Below are 18,620 nucleotides of genomic sequence, written 5' to 3'. Positions count from 1 at the left end.
CATTGGGAAATTATAATTTATACATTTGAGGATTTAATCATCTCTACATCGCCACATTTTTTTTTTTAAACTGGAAACTAGAAAAATACAGTACTTATGCAGCTCAAGAGAACCTTGGAACATGAGCGCTTCTGCACTAATACGCTCTTTTTGGATGCTGAGCTATCATGAAAAGACAATAATTGTCTACCTTGCTATGTGTTTGTCACAAGCCACTAGACTGCCTGTAATGAGCGTCCCCGTTATGAGGCAACGCTGCCCCATCCAACATGGCGGCGGCACTGACGGCCCGCGCCATTTTCATTGCATGGGATCGTACCGGAAAAGTACGCGGAGGGTTACCAGAGATTCGGAATGCTGGGAGTCGTTCCAAAACTTAAAAAAATACGCGGAGGGATATACGGTCAGCAGACCGGAAGTTGATCTAGTCAATCTAGCGCAACGGTTAATGCGTTAAAAAACTTGTTCGTTAAAGCGCTTCCGCGATGTAGATGATACTTAATTTATAACAGATTGTACCTCGAGTGTGGGATTGAATTAGTTTGCCATTTGGCCGATGAACGCCACGGGAGAACGATGACGTGCCGAAAGTAGTTCCAGCCCACCCCCAGTGTTAGCATTAGCGTCAGTCGCCATTTTCCAGTGACGATCGTGAACACCGATTGCATCTAGAAGGTAGGCCGTTGAAGCGCAGTTGTTAAATAAACAACAAAAATTGGCAAGTTGAAATAGCAGGAATCTCAAAAATGTTCACACGATTACTAGTTCATCATTTAAATGCAGAAACTGAGTATTTGAATATATCGATTATGCTCGAGGTGCCTTTACACGTGCCGTACATGCGCTCATAAGTATTGCATTTCCTTTTAAATGCTCGAATATTATTTTTCGTTTGACGTTACTGGATGGATTTATTACGATGGTCATATTTTTAAGTGTGATGCAATCGGTTTATCACAATTCAAAGGTAGGCCACGATTTGTTGCTACCGGTGCTAAGGCGGGTACTGGGAAAGCTAAGGCTGTTATACTTTAGCCTCTCTTATCTTTTTCTCGTATTATAGGCCAGGCCGAGCTCTAATATCGTTCGCGCTTTAATTGTAACCGGTGTGTACAGATAGGCGACGAAAACGTGGATTTAATCAAAGTTAGGCCTCGGTGACTTGAGAGTCTTTTTGCTATTGCTAAGCTATTGTATTGTGTGCGAAGTGCTCGACAATGTTGCGCACAAATCCACATTGTAGACTAAACACAACTTACACAAGACTGCAGAAGGCCGGATGAACTTTAAAAAAAATTAAAGGCAACACACGTCGATAAAATTTGAAGCTGTACCAGTTATCAATATATTTGATAAGTTTGGCTAATGTGAACATTTTCGCAGTTTTAACAAAGTACTAACAATTTACGGCTTTCCCCTGGTATTATACTCCAACTTAATGGTATAAATAAGAAATATTTTATAGTTGTTCCAACCTAATAAAAATAATATCTTTTGAAATAGTGAAAATAGCCTCTAGCAAGTGGATGAGGAATGTATCTTACACAAAGTCGGTTCATTATATTGTGATTATTGGGCTCACTCTAATTATTTCCAATGTTGTTTCCCCTTTCAGGAGTCAATTATAAAAAGTCACAATGGTGAAAATATTTGTGGGGAACCTGTCGCCTGAGACAACATCAGATGAACTGCGATCACTTTTCTCCCAGTATGGCAAGATCTCTGAGTGCTCCATCCTAAAGAGTTTTGGCTTTGTGCACATGGACAATAAAGCTGAGGCGGAGGAAGCAATCCGCAACCTCCACCAGTATCAGCTCAACGGCCAGGCCATGAACGTGGAGCTGAGCCGCGGCAAGACAAGAGGCTCCACAAAGCTCCATGTGGGCAACATCGCCTGCACCAACCAGGAGCTGCGAGCCAAGTTCGAAGAGTACGGCGTGGTGGTGGAGTGTGACATAGTTAAAAACTACGCCTTTGTTCACATGGAGCGCATGGAGGATGCCATGGAGGCCATAAATCAGTTAGACAACACGGCTTTTAAAGGTGACCACTTGGGCTGGGCTTATTGGGGAATATTTAATGTTGTTGAACTGTTTGTTGGTTAAAAGCAACAGGTAAGTTTTGACTATGCCACAGGTGAGTGAAACGTCGAAGATCATCATCAAAGTAGGGCTGGGCGATTAATTATTGTTAATTGTTGGCAACTGTTTAAGAAAATGGCAGCTTGATTCCCGCTAAGAGACAATCATGGTTACTTTTCCTGTAGAAGGCTTATCACTGAGCGTTTCATTGGTACGTTTTTCAACATTTCAAGTTATGGTTGGTCTGTTTTGGCAACAGAAACCAAATCTATGAAGTTCAACACAGTAACTTTTAGGGGTAGGTCAAGTCAAAAACTTAAGTTCTGTGTGCCCCTACTGGTTTACAGATGCAGCATTCTGATTAATCTGGGTTTGTAGAAAATCAGTTAAACAGGGATTAAAAGTTTTTCTTGGGGGTGGCTCTTGTGCCCCATGTTGTCAGCTGATGAAATCACAGTTGGTCAGGTAATAACCAGTTACCTTCCCTTTGCGAATGTCACATGACCAAACTCTGCAACTGTATCATTTTCAGTCAGCAGTAATTGGCAAAATGGATGCCCCCAGAGAAAGAAGCCGTTGGATTTTGTTGATAAATTCATATTCTATACCATTAGAACATTTTCTCATAAAAATTGATGACTTCCATGCCATAATCGCCCAGCTCTACTGAAAAGGTATTGTTCTAAAGCTGGTATCCGTAATGTTGCAATTTCTGTAATGTTTGTCCGGTTTCACCTATTCTAGTAAGCAGTGAGTTATACTGAATATAAATTTGCACTTTCTTCACTAATGAGTGCCTCATACTGGAATGTGCATGACGATCCTTGTTGGTTTTTGCGTCGGCACGCGACCTGCGCGGGTCCTCTCAACCTATCTGATCCTTTTGCTACATCTTACCTGCATTGTAGCACAGCGAAACGGTGAACCAATATGGGGTTGTGCAACTAATTTTCATGCGTGACCACCTGCAAGTAGTTTTGACATCGACAAATAATGTTGATGTAATGGCCAATGAAAATGCTATGTTATGTGTCTTTTTTTTTTTGTTTTGTTTTGTTTTAACAACAAAAACTGCCTTTTCGGGCACCAAGTACAAAAAAGATCAGCTATAATAATAATTTAATATGTACTTGTGACCAAAAGAGGAAGCGTGTGCGGGAACCTCTCAACTATCCACACTGTTGAGCTATCCCCCTTGAGTCTAATATAGCTGCAGTGGCTAGGGCAATGCCTTTTTCCCTGACAGTCGCTCCGTGCTTGTGGTTCAGTGACAGGTCAATCGGTACCTCAAAGCAGTCGCCGGCGCGAACGGCCAGAGAGCGTAGCGTTTCCGTCGGGGCGAGTTGGTCGATGTGCAATGGTCGTCCGCCGGGTGTTAGAGTGTGCGCCGCCAACCGATCGTTTCACGGTCGTCGGGTTCGGTCGCGCGACGCGGTGCGCGGCGGGTCCGGTCTGGGAAAGTTACGGATTTCAGCTTTAATACTGTCTTTATGTATTGTGATGTTCAAAACTCGTTTTCAAATTTAGGAATAGCTGAACAGGATGTACAGTTATCTTTTTTTCCACACTGATTGCAAACAAGTCCTTATTGAGTGTTTCTTTTCCAAGGCAAACTGATGAGCGTGAAGCTTTCGACTAGCCGCCTCCGTACTGCGCCGGGAATGGGAGACCGATCGGGTTGTTATCGTTGCGGGCAGGAAGGCCACTGGTCCAAAGAATGCCCGCTAGATCAAAACGGCTTCCACAGAAACGGCTCAGAGCCAAACTCTGATGGATTCGATGCTTCGAGATTTGACGGGCGTGCTCAGAACCGGGCTTATCAAGCGGGCTTCACCGGCGCGGAAGCGGAATACGGCGCCGGCTACGCTCCTGTGCCCGGCGTTTCCCGTGGTGCCGGTCACAGCGCCAACGCGGCGGCGTTCAGAGCGGGTCCGGGCTTCGACAATGCAGCGAGATTCGCGCCGCATCCAGGTTACGGCGTGTCCGGCGCCGGGGCCGCATACCAGGCCGACGGCTCGTACTATGGCGCGGTTCCAGGCTACCCGGTTCGGCGGTCGCCTTACGAGGAGCGAGATCCGTACGGAGTTGTGGACTACTACGGGAAGTACAGGGCCAATATGTACGGCGCCGGTTATTACGAGGACCAGCGCGCCATGGCCGCGCCTGCTGCGGCGGCGGCGGCAGCCGCAGCAGTGGCGGTGGCCGCCGCCGCCACCCCCACACCTGTTCGTCCGGCGTCTAGCGTAGCGGAGACGTATCAGGTCCCTCAGGTTACGCCTGCACCGGTAACCCAATTTGCCACAAGGGACCGGAGTCCCATTCGAAGAGTCACCACCGAGGGCGAAGGATACACGTATCAGGGTTCGCAGATCCCCACGGTGGCTACTACTGCCAATAAGTACTACCTCTAACGGTCCGCGGGATCCCGGCGACGTTTGGCTCACGCAGACATCGTGACTCAACTGAAAGTGGCTTAGCTTAGCCGTTAGGCAAGTGACCATTAGTATTCCCGAATGAGATCCAGTTGGTCATGTGTCAAGACGAAAAAATTTTTTCAATTGTCCCAACATTGATAGGCAGAAATTCAGTGCGAATACTTTGACGTTCCACTCCATTAGAAAGTAGCTACATTCTTAAAACGATTCAGTCAGTGTAATATTAGTGCATGGTGCATGTATTTTGATTTTTGTTAGTTGTGTTAGGCAGGTCTGGAGTGTTTTTTTGCTCTTCAGTATAGTTTTGGAACAATAACAGTGTAGCTATGTATATAAGGCAATGGTGTAACATGTAAATACTGTGCTTAAATTGCCTACATTTTAGTTTGACTCTTGGCTAGCTAGTGTATCTAAACAGGGCTACCTTTTTTTCAGTGGCAAAGCCTCCCATTTTTTTCCCCCTTGCAGTATAATAGAAATGTCTCTGGGTTCTAGTAGAAAGTTGTGATTTTGCATTGCTGTTAACACCCACTATATTTTTCATCAAATTTTGATTCATCATATGCACCATTTGATGTCTTTGTTGTCGCCTCAGAAATAAACAGAATTAAGTCAACTTTTTGGGTGTGTTTCAATCCATTTTTGGGGAGGAGAGACTAATGCAATCCAACGACCAGAGCTTGAGTAACCTCAGAAGTGATTTTTTTTTTTTTAATTCGGCTAATGAACTAACAGACAAGATAATTGGTGCAGGATTTTTTTTTTTTTTTTTTAGTTCGGATCAACATGAAACTCTGAAATGTATGCATTCAGCGAGGGCTCTCGTGACTAGCCATTTGCGTAGTACAACTTAGCATTCCAATGTGAAAATGTCGTTTTTCTTATTCATATTAAAATGATTGTTTTAAGCACGTTTTTGAAAATGTGGGAGGAAGGTCACACGAGATTTGAAACCTGAACCTTTGAGAAGCGCGGTTGCCACTGTCACGGAAAAAAAACTATTCGCATTTAAACTTAAAAGAGTGACCATTAACAGTGCAATTTTGATTAGACTGATAATGCAGTCGATCACTAAATGTTGCTGAGGTTTGTGTGTGACGTCACCAAGAAGGCGATGCCTATAGGAGAGCCAATAGGTGAGCGTCTTACTGCTGTGTTACCTCCCTCCTGTGAGCGCCGGGCTTTTGTGGTTTTTGAGCAAGGCGCCATTTTGATTACTCGAACTGGGGTCGCGAAACTAAGCTTGAGGCGTTCTCTTCCTTTTCACCACATTCAAGCCCTCCATTAACCAACTTTTTTTTTGACAGCGGGTGGACGGGGCCAGTCCAAAATGGCTACGGGCGCAAACGCAACTCCGCTGGGGAAGTTGCACCCCAGCATCGGCGCTAAAAGAGGCTTCGACGCAGGGCCCGGCGCCGGCAACGGCATGATGCCTAACCCGGGGCCTGCCGCGTCCTTCCCGCCAATACAAGGATTCCAGTCTCCGGTGCCAACCCCGGCGGCTTTTGCGCAGACGCAGCAGTTTAGCGCGCCCAGTGGGTTTTCGCCCCAGCCTCCTCAACAGCAGCAGCCCGGCGCACAAGGTAATGCACAGCTTCCTGCTTTAGCTAGCTGAGCTAACCGTGGTAACGTGGCTAGTTAGCAAGAAGGTGACGATTATACAGCCGCTTGAAAAAAAAATAAAAAAAAGCAAGCAATGCGATTTTTAATCTCGTTATCGTATCATTAAATGTTAATTTGCCTGAACATCAAACATTTGAACGTGCTGCCATGTTATACAACACATCATGCCAGGAGGTTCCCTACCAGCCCATATAAAATTATGCTTTCTTTGTGTGTTTGAGAAAAAAAAACATGGCCCAATGTTGCGTATTTATGTTAATATGTGATAAAAACGAAACGTCACGAACTTTACTGGTTTTGTTAAGCAAAATTACTTGACGTGATTACGACTGGGTGCCGGTAGTGGGCGTGGTTAATTGACGTTTGTTGTATAGTCTCCACAGATACTGTGACCCCGATTACTTGCGATTCAAAACCCAGTTTCATAAATTTGTAGTTTTTTGATTTTGCAGTGCCTCTTAGCTGCATTTTAGATGAGGTTCATTTGATCACCGGCAACTAGTCTTCGGTTGACCTTGCCACTAGCCCTATGTCAGCTGAGATAGGCTCCAGCTCACAATATTGATGTGTTGAAAGTACAAGAGCAAAGTAAGGACAAATAAAAATAGCTCCAAGTCATCTATCCATCTATACATGATCTTAAATGCTTATCCTCACAAGGGTCGCAGGCACCAACCACAAATTGTGGCACACAAAGTCAGGCAACCATTCATAAACACACCCAAGGATAATTTAGAGTGTCCAATATATTTACATGTTTTTGGAATGTACAAGGAAAAAGGTGTACCTGGGGAAAACCCACAAAGACCCTGGGAGACATGCAAACGCCACACAGAATGGCTCGAGCCGGAAGCGTACCCATAATCTCTGCTTGTGAAACGTGTTACGAAACGTGTAAAAGAAAGATTTTGCGGACTTCCTTGTGTGAATATTAATTTAGAATGTTGTTTGCATCTACAAAAAGGTACGCTGTGTAGCCAATTGGAATTTTCCCCCGCCAAAATAAAATGTATGGCAGGTTTTTTGAATCGCACTTCGATTTGATTTTTGGAAAAAGTTACCTTGCTGGTTATGAATTTTCTGAGCTCTTCATGTCTACTTAAAATTATGCTGGCCATATAGCAAGCTTGTTCCATTGCCGCAGCATTATTTACATCTGCAGTTGACTATAAATGAAAAGGAAAAAGAATAAGTTGGGCAACAGTGAGGTGTTGCTGTCAACAGTGAGGTGTTGCTTTGTTTCTTCTCTACAGATTTCAGCCAGAAGAAACAAAGGAAGAAGAGCCGTTGGAGCAGTGAGACGCCTGATCAGAAAACTGTAATACCAGGCATGCCCACTGTCATCCCCCCTGGTCTCACCCGTGACCAAGAGAGAGCCTATATAGGTAATTTGTTAGCAATTTTTGTCTCTGTCTAATGTTGGTGTAATGTGCCATTTTGATTTTTTCACACTTCTTTCAAAAATAGAAGATTACCCCCCCCTTTTTTTTTCTTTAAACGCGCAATGCATAAAGATGACTTCTTTTTTTTTTTTTTTTCTTTGCTTTCGTTTTTACGAAAACGTTAGTTGTTAACTTTGGTCATCTTCTGATTGATGTTAAAAGTGCTGTGGTAGTTGTTCCCTGCCACCGTGCAGTCTTTGCATACCATTGGGCACCCATTAGCAAGTCGTCGTGTCTGCCGAATGATTGAACGCCACCGCTTGCTGATATCTGTTCATAAACTGCAGGTCACAGTTCACCGTCTTGCCTGAATCCTCCCTTATCCCCTAAACAACACATCAATATTGTTCCTGTGCATGGAAGCTCATAATGTCCTTCTTAACATGCTAAAGTTCTGCTTTGTGTATATATTTTTTCTTTTCCGAGTGTGAGCAATGCTGCTTCAATGGCAAACCATCAAGCGATTTCAAAATTGTAACGCAAACCGCATCAGTGCAGCTACACCGGGGCAAAACGAATCTACAGTGATCATTTGGATCCAAAATGCCTTTCAGCAGCAGTGTAACACCCACAGGCTGCCTTCATGGGCCCTCAACAGGGTTTTCTGAAGCACACGCGTCCTTTTCCTCAATAACTGACATTGTTATCGATGTCCAGTCATTGGTAATGGTTGTTTGTAGCTAGTATGTGAACATTCATTTTTGCCCACTTTTACGTTGTCACACTTGGCTGTTTCTTTTGCCCATTCACTAATTCAATACCGGGAGACCCACAAGGCATTATCCACTTCCCACTTTGTATTATGTTTCAGGTATCAGTTAGACAGCCGTGACGCTACACCACATTTGATATTGGGGTAGCATTAGAATAAAGAAAGAAATATGTTCTTATTAAAGCCAGCGTCTGTTAAATGATACCTGGTGCAAAATTGAAAAATGGAAGTGCATAGTGACATTTAGAACATCCTGTACATGTGGGATAGTAATAGAAGCAATGTGACATGAATTTGCAAATTTACTAACATTAGGACAAATATTCTATCATTGCCGTTTTATATTTTAGGATGCACTGATTTTCAATGAGCCTGTGGCAAAACAGGCACAGCTTTGCCCCACTGTTTGAATTTGCTACCTCTGTCCACATAGTTAAAATATTTGAAATCCCTTTTGAAGAAAATGGATGAAGGGTGAATGCAATGACTGTTGGTGTATCGCTACGAATAGAAATTTTAGTCAAGACAGAGTATAAATAACAAAACAGAAAGAAATAAGATGTACAACACGGGTCCCCAAAATTGGTACCAGAGGTCCGCTACCCTGGATATTTTTTTTATGTGTCACATAAGATTCAAATGATCAGTGCAGCGGAAGCCTCAGAACGATCTTGATCATTTGAATGTGTCGGAGGATGGAAATGCCAAAAGGATAGCGGACCTCAGGGGCTGGGTTTGGACACTACTGTTGTACACAACACAACAACAGGCCATAAGTCATTTTGGCAGAGATGGTTCAAGTGCTACTGTTACTGCTTTCTTTGCATTGTGGTTTAAAAAGATCTGAAAGGCTCTAACGTTTTCTATGAACTGCACCCCAGTCTGTGTTTGGAATCAAAATAGGGATTCACCATATACTTTCCTAAGTAGTAAGGTTGATGTCTTATTGTGCTGTCTAAATGTTTAGTGATTATAAGTTAGCCTGCTTAGATTGGATTCCATGATGCCCTTTCAAAAGTACTGAACAACTTCTAGTCAGCCAAACAAACATTGCACCCAAGCGACGTTGTGCTGATAAAGTAAAAGCAACGTATCCTCAATACGGATGGATAGAAAATGTAATTATAGTAAAACGCAATTGATGTCAAAGATGGGTTGGCCGGGAATGCGATAAAACAAGGTTTTTGTAATATATTCATACGATCAGTATTTATTACAGAAGGTGCACCGGCTGACAACTTCAGCTGAAAAGACATTTTGCACCCAACAGATAACCAAGCAAAATAATAGAGTGTAAGTCGTGGGCACATGATTCCAAACACAGCTGGTTGCCAATGTCAGTGTGTTGTTTTGTTATTATTTGGTCCTGTTTCAACATAAATGCGCTTGCTTATATGATAAACCCATTTTTAATGAAATATTCTTCTGGTGATTGATTGTAAGATTTTTATTTTTTGTCATTGTCTAAGAGTAGGACAGTTGCTAATGTTAAGACCAGATAGAAAATAATGACTTAAGCTGTTTTTAAGTGTTGTCTCAAATGCATATGAAATCCCTGTTGCGTTTCCTCTTTTCATTTTTTTTTAACCTCATAATTGAACGAGACCGTGCTCCCCTGTCAGGAGTGTTGTCTCTTTTTGATAGTGTTGTGATAACCACAATTTTCCCCATCCTTGTTTTTCTTTCCTAACCTGAATTCTTCCAGTCCAACTGCAGATCGAAGACCTGACACGTAAACTGCGTACAGGAGACCTGGGAATCCCTGTTAACCCTGAGGACAGGTCGGAAAAAGATTAAACCCATGAACAGTAACACTTTCTCTACCTTATTGACTTATTTTTGGTTTTTGGAAGAAAAAAATGCTCATTTCCAGTATTTATAAATGTTGTGTTGTGGTTAGAATGAGTCTAAAATGTGTTAGAGATTTCATAGATGTAGTTTTTAAAATCTTAGTTGTAGAAAAGTGACTTATTTGATACTTATTCATCATGGCTTGCATAGATTGTATTTATATTTTTGTTTGACATTTGGGTCCATAGAAGAAGGCATAGAAGAGTCTTTTCCATTAGGCGCCTATGACATTGATGCCCCCCACTATAAAAACATTTATTAATTTATGTAAAAAATACTGTATTTATGTAATACACAAAATCAAGATCTGCAAGAGAGTCTTGAATATATAATCTATTATTGAATCATGTTCTATCAAGTTAGTGTTAGAATTTTTACACCGCATGTTTTTTGCTTGTGGCGGAAGTTGTCAACTGTATGTCTTTAACAATCACAGCAAATACCTTCATTATGCGTAATGACTTTTTCAAACAGGTTTGAACCCAACCAACCATTTTAAAGTTTTAATAGTTGAGAGGATTTTTTTCTTTTTTAAATACCCAGAGATAGTGACATATCCAGACAGTTTGTCCTCTATTTTTGGACAGCAACGGACAAGGATATCTCACCATATTTGATGAGTTTAACAGGAAAGTCCAGTGTTCCCAATAGATATTGCGCAAGAAGTGGCTTGCTCTCCTAAGTGTGGGAATTTGACCCTTTTTTGTTTTGTATTTTTCATGGCAACATGGCAAGCGTCAGTCAAAATATTACGTGTACCGTTGTAAAACTGTTAGCGTACCGGGTAATGACATTACCACCTCTCTACTCTTCAAATATATTCAGTATGTTGAATGCTTTTGTAGATACATTATATAAACTCAACGAATACAAATGCACTTTAAATTGGGTGTGGCAACCGCACCGACTTCAAGTTAATTACCGACTGGCATCACAATCTCACATCGCAATCACCCTGCTCCATTGATATCTGCCTGAGTTGCATTTCTAAATCTTGAACATGTGTGATTATAAACATCCAACTGTTTTAAAGATAATTGCAGATGAGTGGGAACAAATCACTCCATACAAAGGTCAAAACAATTTGTAGTTAAACATGACACAGGTTTTTTGTTTTTGTTTTTGTTTTGATTTTTTGAGCCCCCTTTTCCCCCCACAAACACAGGCAAAACATTTATCATGTTACAATATCATATTTGTTAATAGGGCTGCATAATGTATTGCAAAAATAATGTCATTGCTATAATGGCAAAGGCAATATGCATTTTGCAAAGACATGCATTATCTTTCATATGGATTTTTATGCTTTTATTTGACTAATCAACCTTAAAGGCGCATAGTCATCCAATAAGAGAACAGTTTTTAGGGGCATTCCTAACTATGGCATTACTAACTAACTTTAAGACACATCAAATTATTTTAGCCACACAAACAAAAATTTAACACAAAATCCATTTTTGTCATGTATAGGCCCCACTGGACTATTAAGCACAGGTTGTAACATCACATATTTATACAGAAAGATGTTACATGGAGGTTTTCAAAAATTTTGTTTTTATCCATCTATTTATTTCAAACTGCCTGGTTTCAGCAACATCATGCCAACACACATTCAACACAGATTGAACATACCTGCATGTTTAGAATTAAGAGGAACACAACCTATTCTCAAGACAACTGACACACTCAAGACAGTTAGAATACTGCACCAACACAAAAGAAACATGCCCGATACGTTAAGATTATTTCCTGGTGGAGAGTAAAATAGCAGTTCAAACACAAAATCCGTACTTTGATGGCGTCGTCCTCTGTCTCCCTTTGTTTACTAAGAGATTGCTCCCTGCTGTCTAATTTAAAAAAAAAAACAAAAAAAACTGAAGATAAGCTGCACTCGACTATAAGATGCAGGTTTCAAAGTGTCAAGAAAAAAGTAATACCTTGTAGTCCTAAATTTACTGCAATAATACATATATAAATATATATGTTAAAAAAATATATAAATATAATAATATATAAATATAATAATATAATATATATATATATATATATATTTATAATATAGAAATTCATATATAATATAAATATTATATCAGTACATAAATATGTCTATATGTACTTATCGATCTATATTCATGAATACGTGTGTGTGTGTGTGTGTGTGTGTGTATATATATATATATATATATATATATATAAATTATCTGTGTGTGTAGAATAAGTTCTCCCTGCTTATTTTGCTGCATGAAAAAGTAGATAATCTTTTATCAGTTTAAATGTCATTTCTTTATGTAAAAAACGTTATGCATTAACATTAATATTGCAGGACTCTATTCGCATTTACGTTTTTCCAATATCGTACATTCCTAGGTATTTGTTATACATAAATGTTAGTCATATAGGTTAGCTTTAGGCTAAAATAATGGGAAAGCATGAATTAATATGAAAGACAATTCCAACACTTCAATTAATTTTGACGATATACATAGAAAGCCGCATTCTACTCCACTGCAATGTCAGTTTGAACTTTTATTAATCGTTGAACCCTACCCCACTTTACAGGGTAATCTATCAGGAACCTCCGATAATCGGCCCGTTGCTGATGTCGACCGCGGAGGTCTTGAATTCTCAAACTAGGCCCAATTGTCCATATGTGTGTACCCGGCTTTCACATCCCTTTCGACTGTACACGCCGAAGCCGTTTTCACAGCAGCCCAATGGGTGATTTTTGCAGCTGCGACCCTCTTTCGCATCGTTTCCTAATCTATTGGAACATTCAAGCGGAGGTGCTTCACGTCGTCACCGCTGGAGCTACTTTTAAAGTTTTTGATGTCTCCCTTCATGTGCTTCTCGTCACATGGTGAACAAATGTGTCTCTCCGCTGGGAGAGCGTAGGAAAAGGTGGATATCTAATCCTAATTCCTTTCCTCTAACCCAAATTACCCCACGTCAACCTAACCCTTTTTCAAGCACAGAGCCTCCCTAACGCAGCAACGCAGGTTTTCAGCATCCCAGGGGAGGTACGGACCTCTTCCGCCGCGTCACCACCGAGCAGCTCTCAGCGCCTCTGCTTAGGATTTCATTCTCCTCCCAACTTTTTCTCTCTTTTTAGGCCAATAATCCTGTATGCAGGTGTAACTGGCCATGCGTTTGGTTGCTTTTGATACCCCTTCAGTATAATTGCAACACCGCTTAACTGGTTACTCAAGAGTTCTAATGAGTCGTATGTGACGTGTCAGTGCCGTTTTTCTGAAGCCTTTAGCACTGGCAACAAGTCACATAGAATAAGCACTTAGCAATTTAGTTTAGCAGCACTTTATGCCATGACATCTTATTATGACAGAATTAAAAAAAAAATGTTGGTTGCTGAGTTTAGCTGTAGGGAGGTATTTCATAGTATATAATTGCAAATCGGCCGGAAGCGGGGGAAAAGGTGCTTACGATATTTCTGTTGTCTCCCGTCTGCCCTCAGGTCTCCCTCGCCGGAGCCCATCTACAACAGCGAGGGCAAGAGGCTGAACACTCGCGAGTATCGCACGCGCAAAAAGATCGAGGAGGAGCGCCATGCCCTCATCACGGAAATGGTTGGACTCAACCCTGAGTTCAAACCGCCCGCCGATTATAAGTACGTCTCCGAACGCGCTACAAATGAATGCAGTTGCCAAAAATAGTTCGGATGGGTCATTTAGATCAGGCAGAAATATAATCAATAACTGTAATTGTTTTATTGATTATATTTTTAAGTGGTGATAATAGGAACAGTTGTATCGTAAGTTTAGAAAATAAAAATCACATTTGTGTAGAGTTGTTTTGACAACAATCACAATTTTTCTGTATAACTTAGCTTTGTTGACTACTTAGATTAAAAAAAAAAAGCCTTAAAACCGTTTTTGTTCCATTTTAACTCTATTCAGTGCTACCTATTTTCAAATAGTAAATAATTAGTGTAAGTTAAACATCTGGACTGCAAAAACAAGAAATATGTGTTTGGTATAAAATGAGTTTTATTAACACTTAAATTGACAGTGCAGAAATTTCTCATTGATTATGATTTGAGTACTGGTGTAGTATTTCCAATCTACAAATGTTTTGATTGTTTTTCAAAGTAAAAACAGATGTTCACCAAAATTTTTAAACTGATTAGTTTCCTCTCATGGACGACTACAGGCATTGGGAATATTTACTGTTGAGTGTCTACAATTCCACATGTCAAGCAATGTTAAGTTGAACAAGGTCTCTAAATGGTTAGTTGTCAAAAGAATTCTTGATTTAAAATATCGAAGTGTCAATTAACTCGTTCTGTGACAATAATGGTTATGTAAGTCAAAAGGAAAATAGTTGCTGTGGTAGTGAATAATTAAATGTTTGCAATGAATGACAACCAAGTATTAAATAGTTATCCAGTTTGGCTTAAAAATCAGATTGTGCCCACCTTTGGTTTTTGTTAGCTCAATGCAACTAAAAGGCCTATTTTTCTGTCACCTAGTCATCAAGTGAATGTATTGACTTTGTGTGCAGACCTCCAGCCACCAGAGTAAACGACAAAGTGATGATTCCTCAAGACGAGTACCCCGAGATCAACTTTGTCGGTCTGCTTATTGGCCCGCGGTGAGTTTGTGGTTCACATTGAAGTCTCCGTCATAGTTGTACGTTCTTATTTGTGTGCTTTTTTTTTTTTAATCAGCGGTAACACCTTGAAAAACATCGAGAAAGAATGCTGTGCCAAAATCATGATTCGCGGCAAAGGCTCGGTGAAGGAAGGTAAGGTGGGCAGGAAGGACGGACAGATGCTGCCCGGCGAGGACGAGCCCCTGCACGCTCTCGTCACGGCCAACACCATGGAGAATGTCAAGAAAGCCGTGGAGCAGGTGTTTGCATTGGCATCCCCGCCCAGCGTTTTCCATCCGCCTCGTAGCGCCTATTAATAAACGATGCGCCCTCAGATCCGCAATATCCTCAAGCAAGGCATCGAGACGCCCGAGGACCAGAACGACTTGCGAAAGATGCAGCTGAGGGAGCTTGCCAGGCTCAACGGCACGCTGAGGGAAGACGACAACAGGTCGGTTGGATTGATGAATCAGCCGATTGACACAAAAAGTTTTTTTTTTTTTTTTGCTTAAAAAGATGTTATACAAGAAGTGGGTTTGACTGTTCTGCAACATTGTGCCATTTAGTATTTTAACTTTACGGCAGTGAAGCATCGCTTTGGTTCTGTTTTTGACGCAAAAATAAAATGTAAAATTAAACAAGAAAAGCAAAACTAAGGCAAAAAAGTTGCCAATTTATGCCGACCTTAAAAAATGCAAACCTCAGCTGATTGATTAATTGGTCAACCGCATTTACAATAAACCCACACTAATCGGGCCGTTACTAGTGGTCCCTACCATTTACTTGACTTGCTGTTTTCCAACAAGTTAGATGTATGATCCATGAATGTACCTTTTTTTTTCAGTCTTATATGAACAAATAGTTTTTCTAACAAAATAGCAGTAGATAAGATACATTTTCAGATCAGCTTATTGTAGTCCACCAATTGAAAGCGCTTGTGCCCGTTAGGATCCTGCGTCCTTGGCAGAACACAGAACCCCGCAGCATCACCAACACTACCCTGTGCACCAAATGTGGCGGAGCGGGACACATCTCCTCCGACTGCAAGTATACCAGGTAAAAAAAAAAAAAAAGAGAGAGAGAGGCCTTTCCGTTGTTAGTCGACTCTCTCCTGGTGTCAAAACTAAAAAGTGTTTGTTTTCATGTTTGTTTGGCGTAGTTCCTTTGCTGCCCAAAGAGCAACGGGAGGTGAACCCCCGCAGTCGGCGCAGGACAAAGCTCGCATGGACAAGGAATATCTGTCTCTCATGGCTGAGCTGGGGGAGGCCCCACTGCCATCCTCTGGCGGGGGACACTCCGGCCCGCAGGGAGGACCTCCCCGAGCCTCTGTTCCAAGCAGCGCCCAGGCACCCCCGGTAGGTTTTTATTATTATTTTTTTTTAACATGTCAATCCTGTTGCGATCGCGTTGTTCCTGATTCGTTGCGTGGCTCCCAACAGAACCGGCCTCCCTGGATAGGCTCCGGAAACAACGACAACAGGAACTTCCACGGCATGCACGGAGGAGGTCCCCACAACTTCCCTCCCCCCATGCCCAGCATGGGAGGCCCACCCATGCCCCCCAACCCCAACGGCATGCCTCCCCCGTGGATGCAACCTCCCCCTCCGCCCATGGGCCAGGGCCCGGGACCTCACGTACACCCCATGGGTGAGCGAGAACCCTAATTACAGAAATAGACATTTGTCTCCATGTTGTGCCATTTTCAGGCCTTTCAAAAAGTGAACTTAAAATGCAAATAAGCGTTTCAGTGAACTGACAGTAATATTTCTCAAAGGGGAAGAAAAATATATCAAAATAAGTAATCAACATTGAATTGAAAATTTTCTTTAGGATACTACAAATGTATTTCTGGCGATTTCACTGCCAGTGACATATAGTGACATTTCAGCACTTGTCTCAAAGGTGGTGGAAGAATCATCTATTCATTTTCTAGAACCACTTATCCTCACAAGAGTCGCAGGCTTGTTGGTGCCTATCCCTACTTACTTGGGGCAGTAAGCGGGGGACGGCCTCAACTGGTTGCTAGCTAAGTGCAGCGCACACAGGGATGAACAACCATTCACTCACCCAATCACACCTAGGGACAATTTAGTATGTCCCATACACTTGCCGTGGATGGCTTATTTTTTTTATTTTATTTTTTAAAGAGATGGGACATCCAATCCCAGCTACTTAAGAATCAATTTAATACTTGATTATCTGAAAATAAATGTTATGCGTTTAAAGAAACTTAATGAACTGAAAATGAAGAAATATTTTACTGCCATTTTAGTCTGGTGCGTGATTGAGATGTTCCAAATGTAAAAACTGCTTCTTGGCTAAATGGAGCTTGAAAGTATGCGTTCACAGCCTGCTAAACTTAATCGTTTTGTCCCGTTTTGTCCTTTTCAGGCATGATGCCACCCCCAATGGGCATGATGCCCCCTCCGCCGCCGCCTCCCAACAGTCAGCCGCCGCCCCCTTCCGGTCCTCTGCCGCCATGGCAACAGCAGGCGCCCCTACCTCCGACGAGCAGCATGGCAACGAGCACGCCGCTGCCCTGGCAACAAAGTAAGGACAACTGAAAATCGATAACGTTCATTCATTCATTCATTCAATGCTAACCCTGCTCCCCTTCCTCGCCCCCCACCTAGATACCCCCACCACATCCAGCCCTGGCACAGGCTCTCTCCCTCCTTGGCAACAGCCGCAGCAGCCCCCAGGTTCAGCGCCCCAGCCCCCACCTCCGATGGGTACCTCCATGGTACCGCCTCCCCCGGGAGTCCAGCCCCCCCTGCCGCCCGGCGCCCCCCCTCCTCCGCCGCCGCCGCCCCCCGGGTCGGCCAGCATGATGTACGCCCCGCCGCCGCCTCCCCCGCCACCAATGGACCCTTCCAACTTTGTCATGATGGGGATGGGGGTACCAGGCATGCCGCCCTTTGGCATGCCCCCAGCACCTCCGCCTCCCCCGCCGCAAAATTAACAAGCTAATGTGAAGAGAACCGCCCACGTCCCATCCAATAGAGACTGACATCATCTACAGATTATCTGTCTGCTCACAAATATAACTAATGCGTTTTTTTGTATGCCACCGGACAAAATGAGGGAGGGAGGTCATTTGGATTTTTGGGTGGGGAAGGCAAACTTCCCTTGTCAATAAAAGCTGGCCGTCATGCCCGGTGGGATACAAAGCGGTCATCTACGAGTACGCATTTCTAGTTTTGTATGGGTCCTCTATTGTAACGACACGTCTACAGCGGATAGGATGTTAGTTGACTGTAAATGAAAGAGTTTTGTCTCTTTTTAAAGTTTGTATCACTATCTGTTTGAGTTTGTAAACAAACACTTGCTCTCAGGCCTCAGTTCTGCAGTGCTATGCAGTTTGTTTTTGTCTACTGAATAAAACACCTCAGAAGGGTTAAATTGATGATTTGCATGATTCATTTCAAGAGCCGGTTGTGAATTGAGTAGAAAAAGTTCTACTCCACCGATGTTGGGTTTGAGTTAACTAAGAGTAATATTTTTGTAAGATGTAATGTTTTAGTTTTGGAGAATTTATTTGCATGTTTCTCAGTTGTGAAATTTGAGTTTGACATAACGGGGGAAATTTGTCCTCCCAAACCCTCCTGGACGACTTGAATGCTGAGAGTCAGTGCATTGTTTTTTTTTTTTTCCTTTCTGTATCACATCTATACTATAAAATGAAATTCTACACCGTCTTGCTCTCCTGCAAGGCCTAACAAACCCAAGTAATTGCAGTTCAAATGTTCATTTTATTTGTTACAATGCCATTTTGATCGAATTAAACGCATTGATTAGAAATAAAAACTCATTGATTGAGTTAAGATGTCTTGGCGGGTTTTATTTCCCAGTGGTGGGCCTCACGTTATGT

General features: G+C 42.2%; 1 protein-coding gene across 2 annotated transcripts; it reads left to right on the top strand.

Annotated features, from left to right (window-relative positions):
• Positions 1-407: 407 nt before the first annotated feature.
• On the top strand, positions 408-18,573 carry sf1 (splicing factor 1). 2 transcript variants are annotated; one of them, XM_088411002.1, is made up of 14 exons: positions 408-675; positions 1,616-2,043; positions 5,824-6,099; positions 7,393-7,524; positions 9,999-10,074; positions 13,614-13,766; positions 14,660-14,749; positions 14,826-15,009; positions 15,085-15,200; positions 15,698-15,805; positions 15,909-16,104; positions 16,189-16,396; positions 17,141-17,299; positions 17,383-18,573. In XM_088411002.1, exons 2-14 carry the CDS (start codon positions 1,638-1,640, stop codon positions 17,709-17,711), a joined length of 2,433 nt encoding a protein of 810 aa, XP_088267128.1. In that variant the 5' UTR covers positions 408-675; positions 1,616-1,637; the 3' UTR covers positions 17,712-18,573. The 2 variants fall into 2 exon arrangements, with proteins under 2 accessions (XP_088267128.1, XP_088267135.1); XM_088411009.1 differs by lacking the exons at positions 5,824-6,099; positions 7,393-7,524; positions 9,999-10,074; ... (7 more) ...; positions 17,141-17,299; positions 17,383-18,573 and adding an exon at positions 3,690-5,132 and having other exon boundaries at positions 425-675.
• Positions 18,574-18,620: the final 47 nt, after the last annotated feature.

Source organism: Hippichthys cyanospilos, chromosome 1 (assembly GCF_059441005.1).
Source record: "Hippichthys cyanospilos isolate Australia breed blue-spotted pipefish chromosome 1, RoL_Hcya_1.0, whole genome shotgun sequence".
NCBI classification, from domain to species: Eukaryota; Metazoa; Chordata; class Actinopteri; order Syngnathiformes; family Syngnathidae; genus Hippichthys; species Hippichthys cyanospilos.
This window is presented reverse-complemented; position numbering and strand designations above follow the sequence as displayed.

Coding starts and splice junctions, on each gene's coding strand:
- sf1 (XM_088411002.1), top strand. CDS start 1,638: ATGGTGAAAATATTTGTGGGGAACCTGTCGCCTGAGACAACATCAGAT. Junction 13,767..14,659: donor AAACCGCCCGCCGATTATAA/GTACGTCTCCGA, acceptor CTTTGTGTGCAG/ACCTCCAGCCACCAGAGTAA. Junction 16,105..16,188: donor GCAGCGCCCAGGCACCCCCG/GTAGGTTTTTAT, acceptor GGCTCCCAACAG/AACCGGCCTCCCTGGATAGG.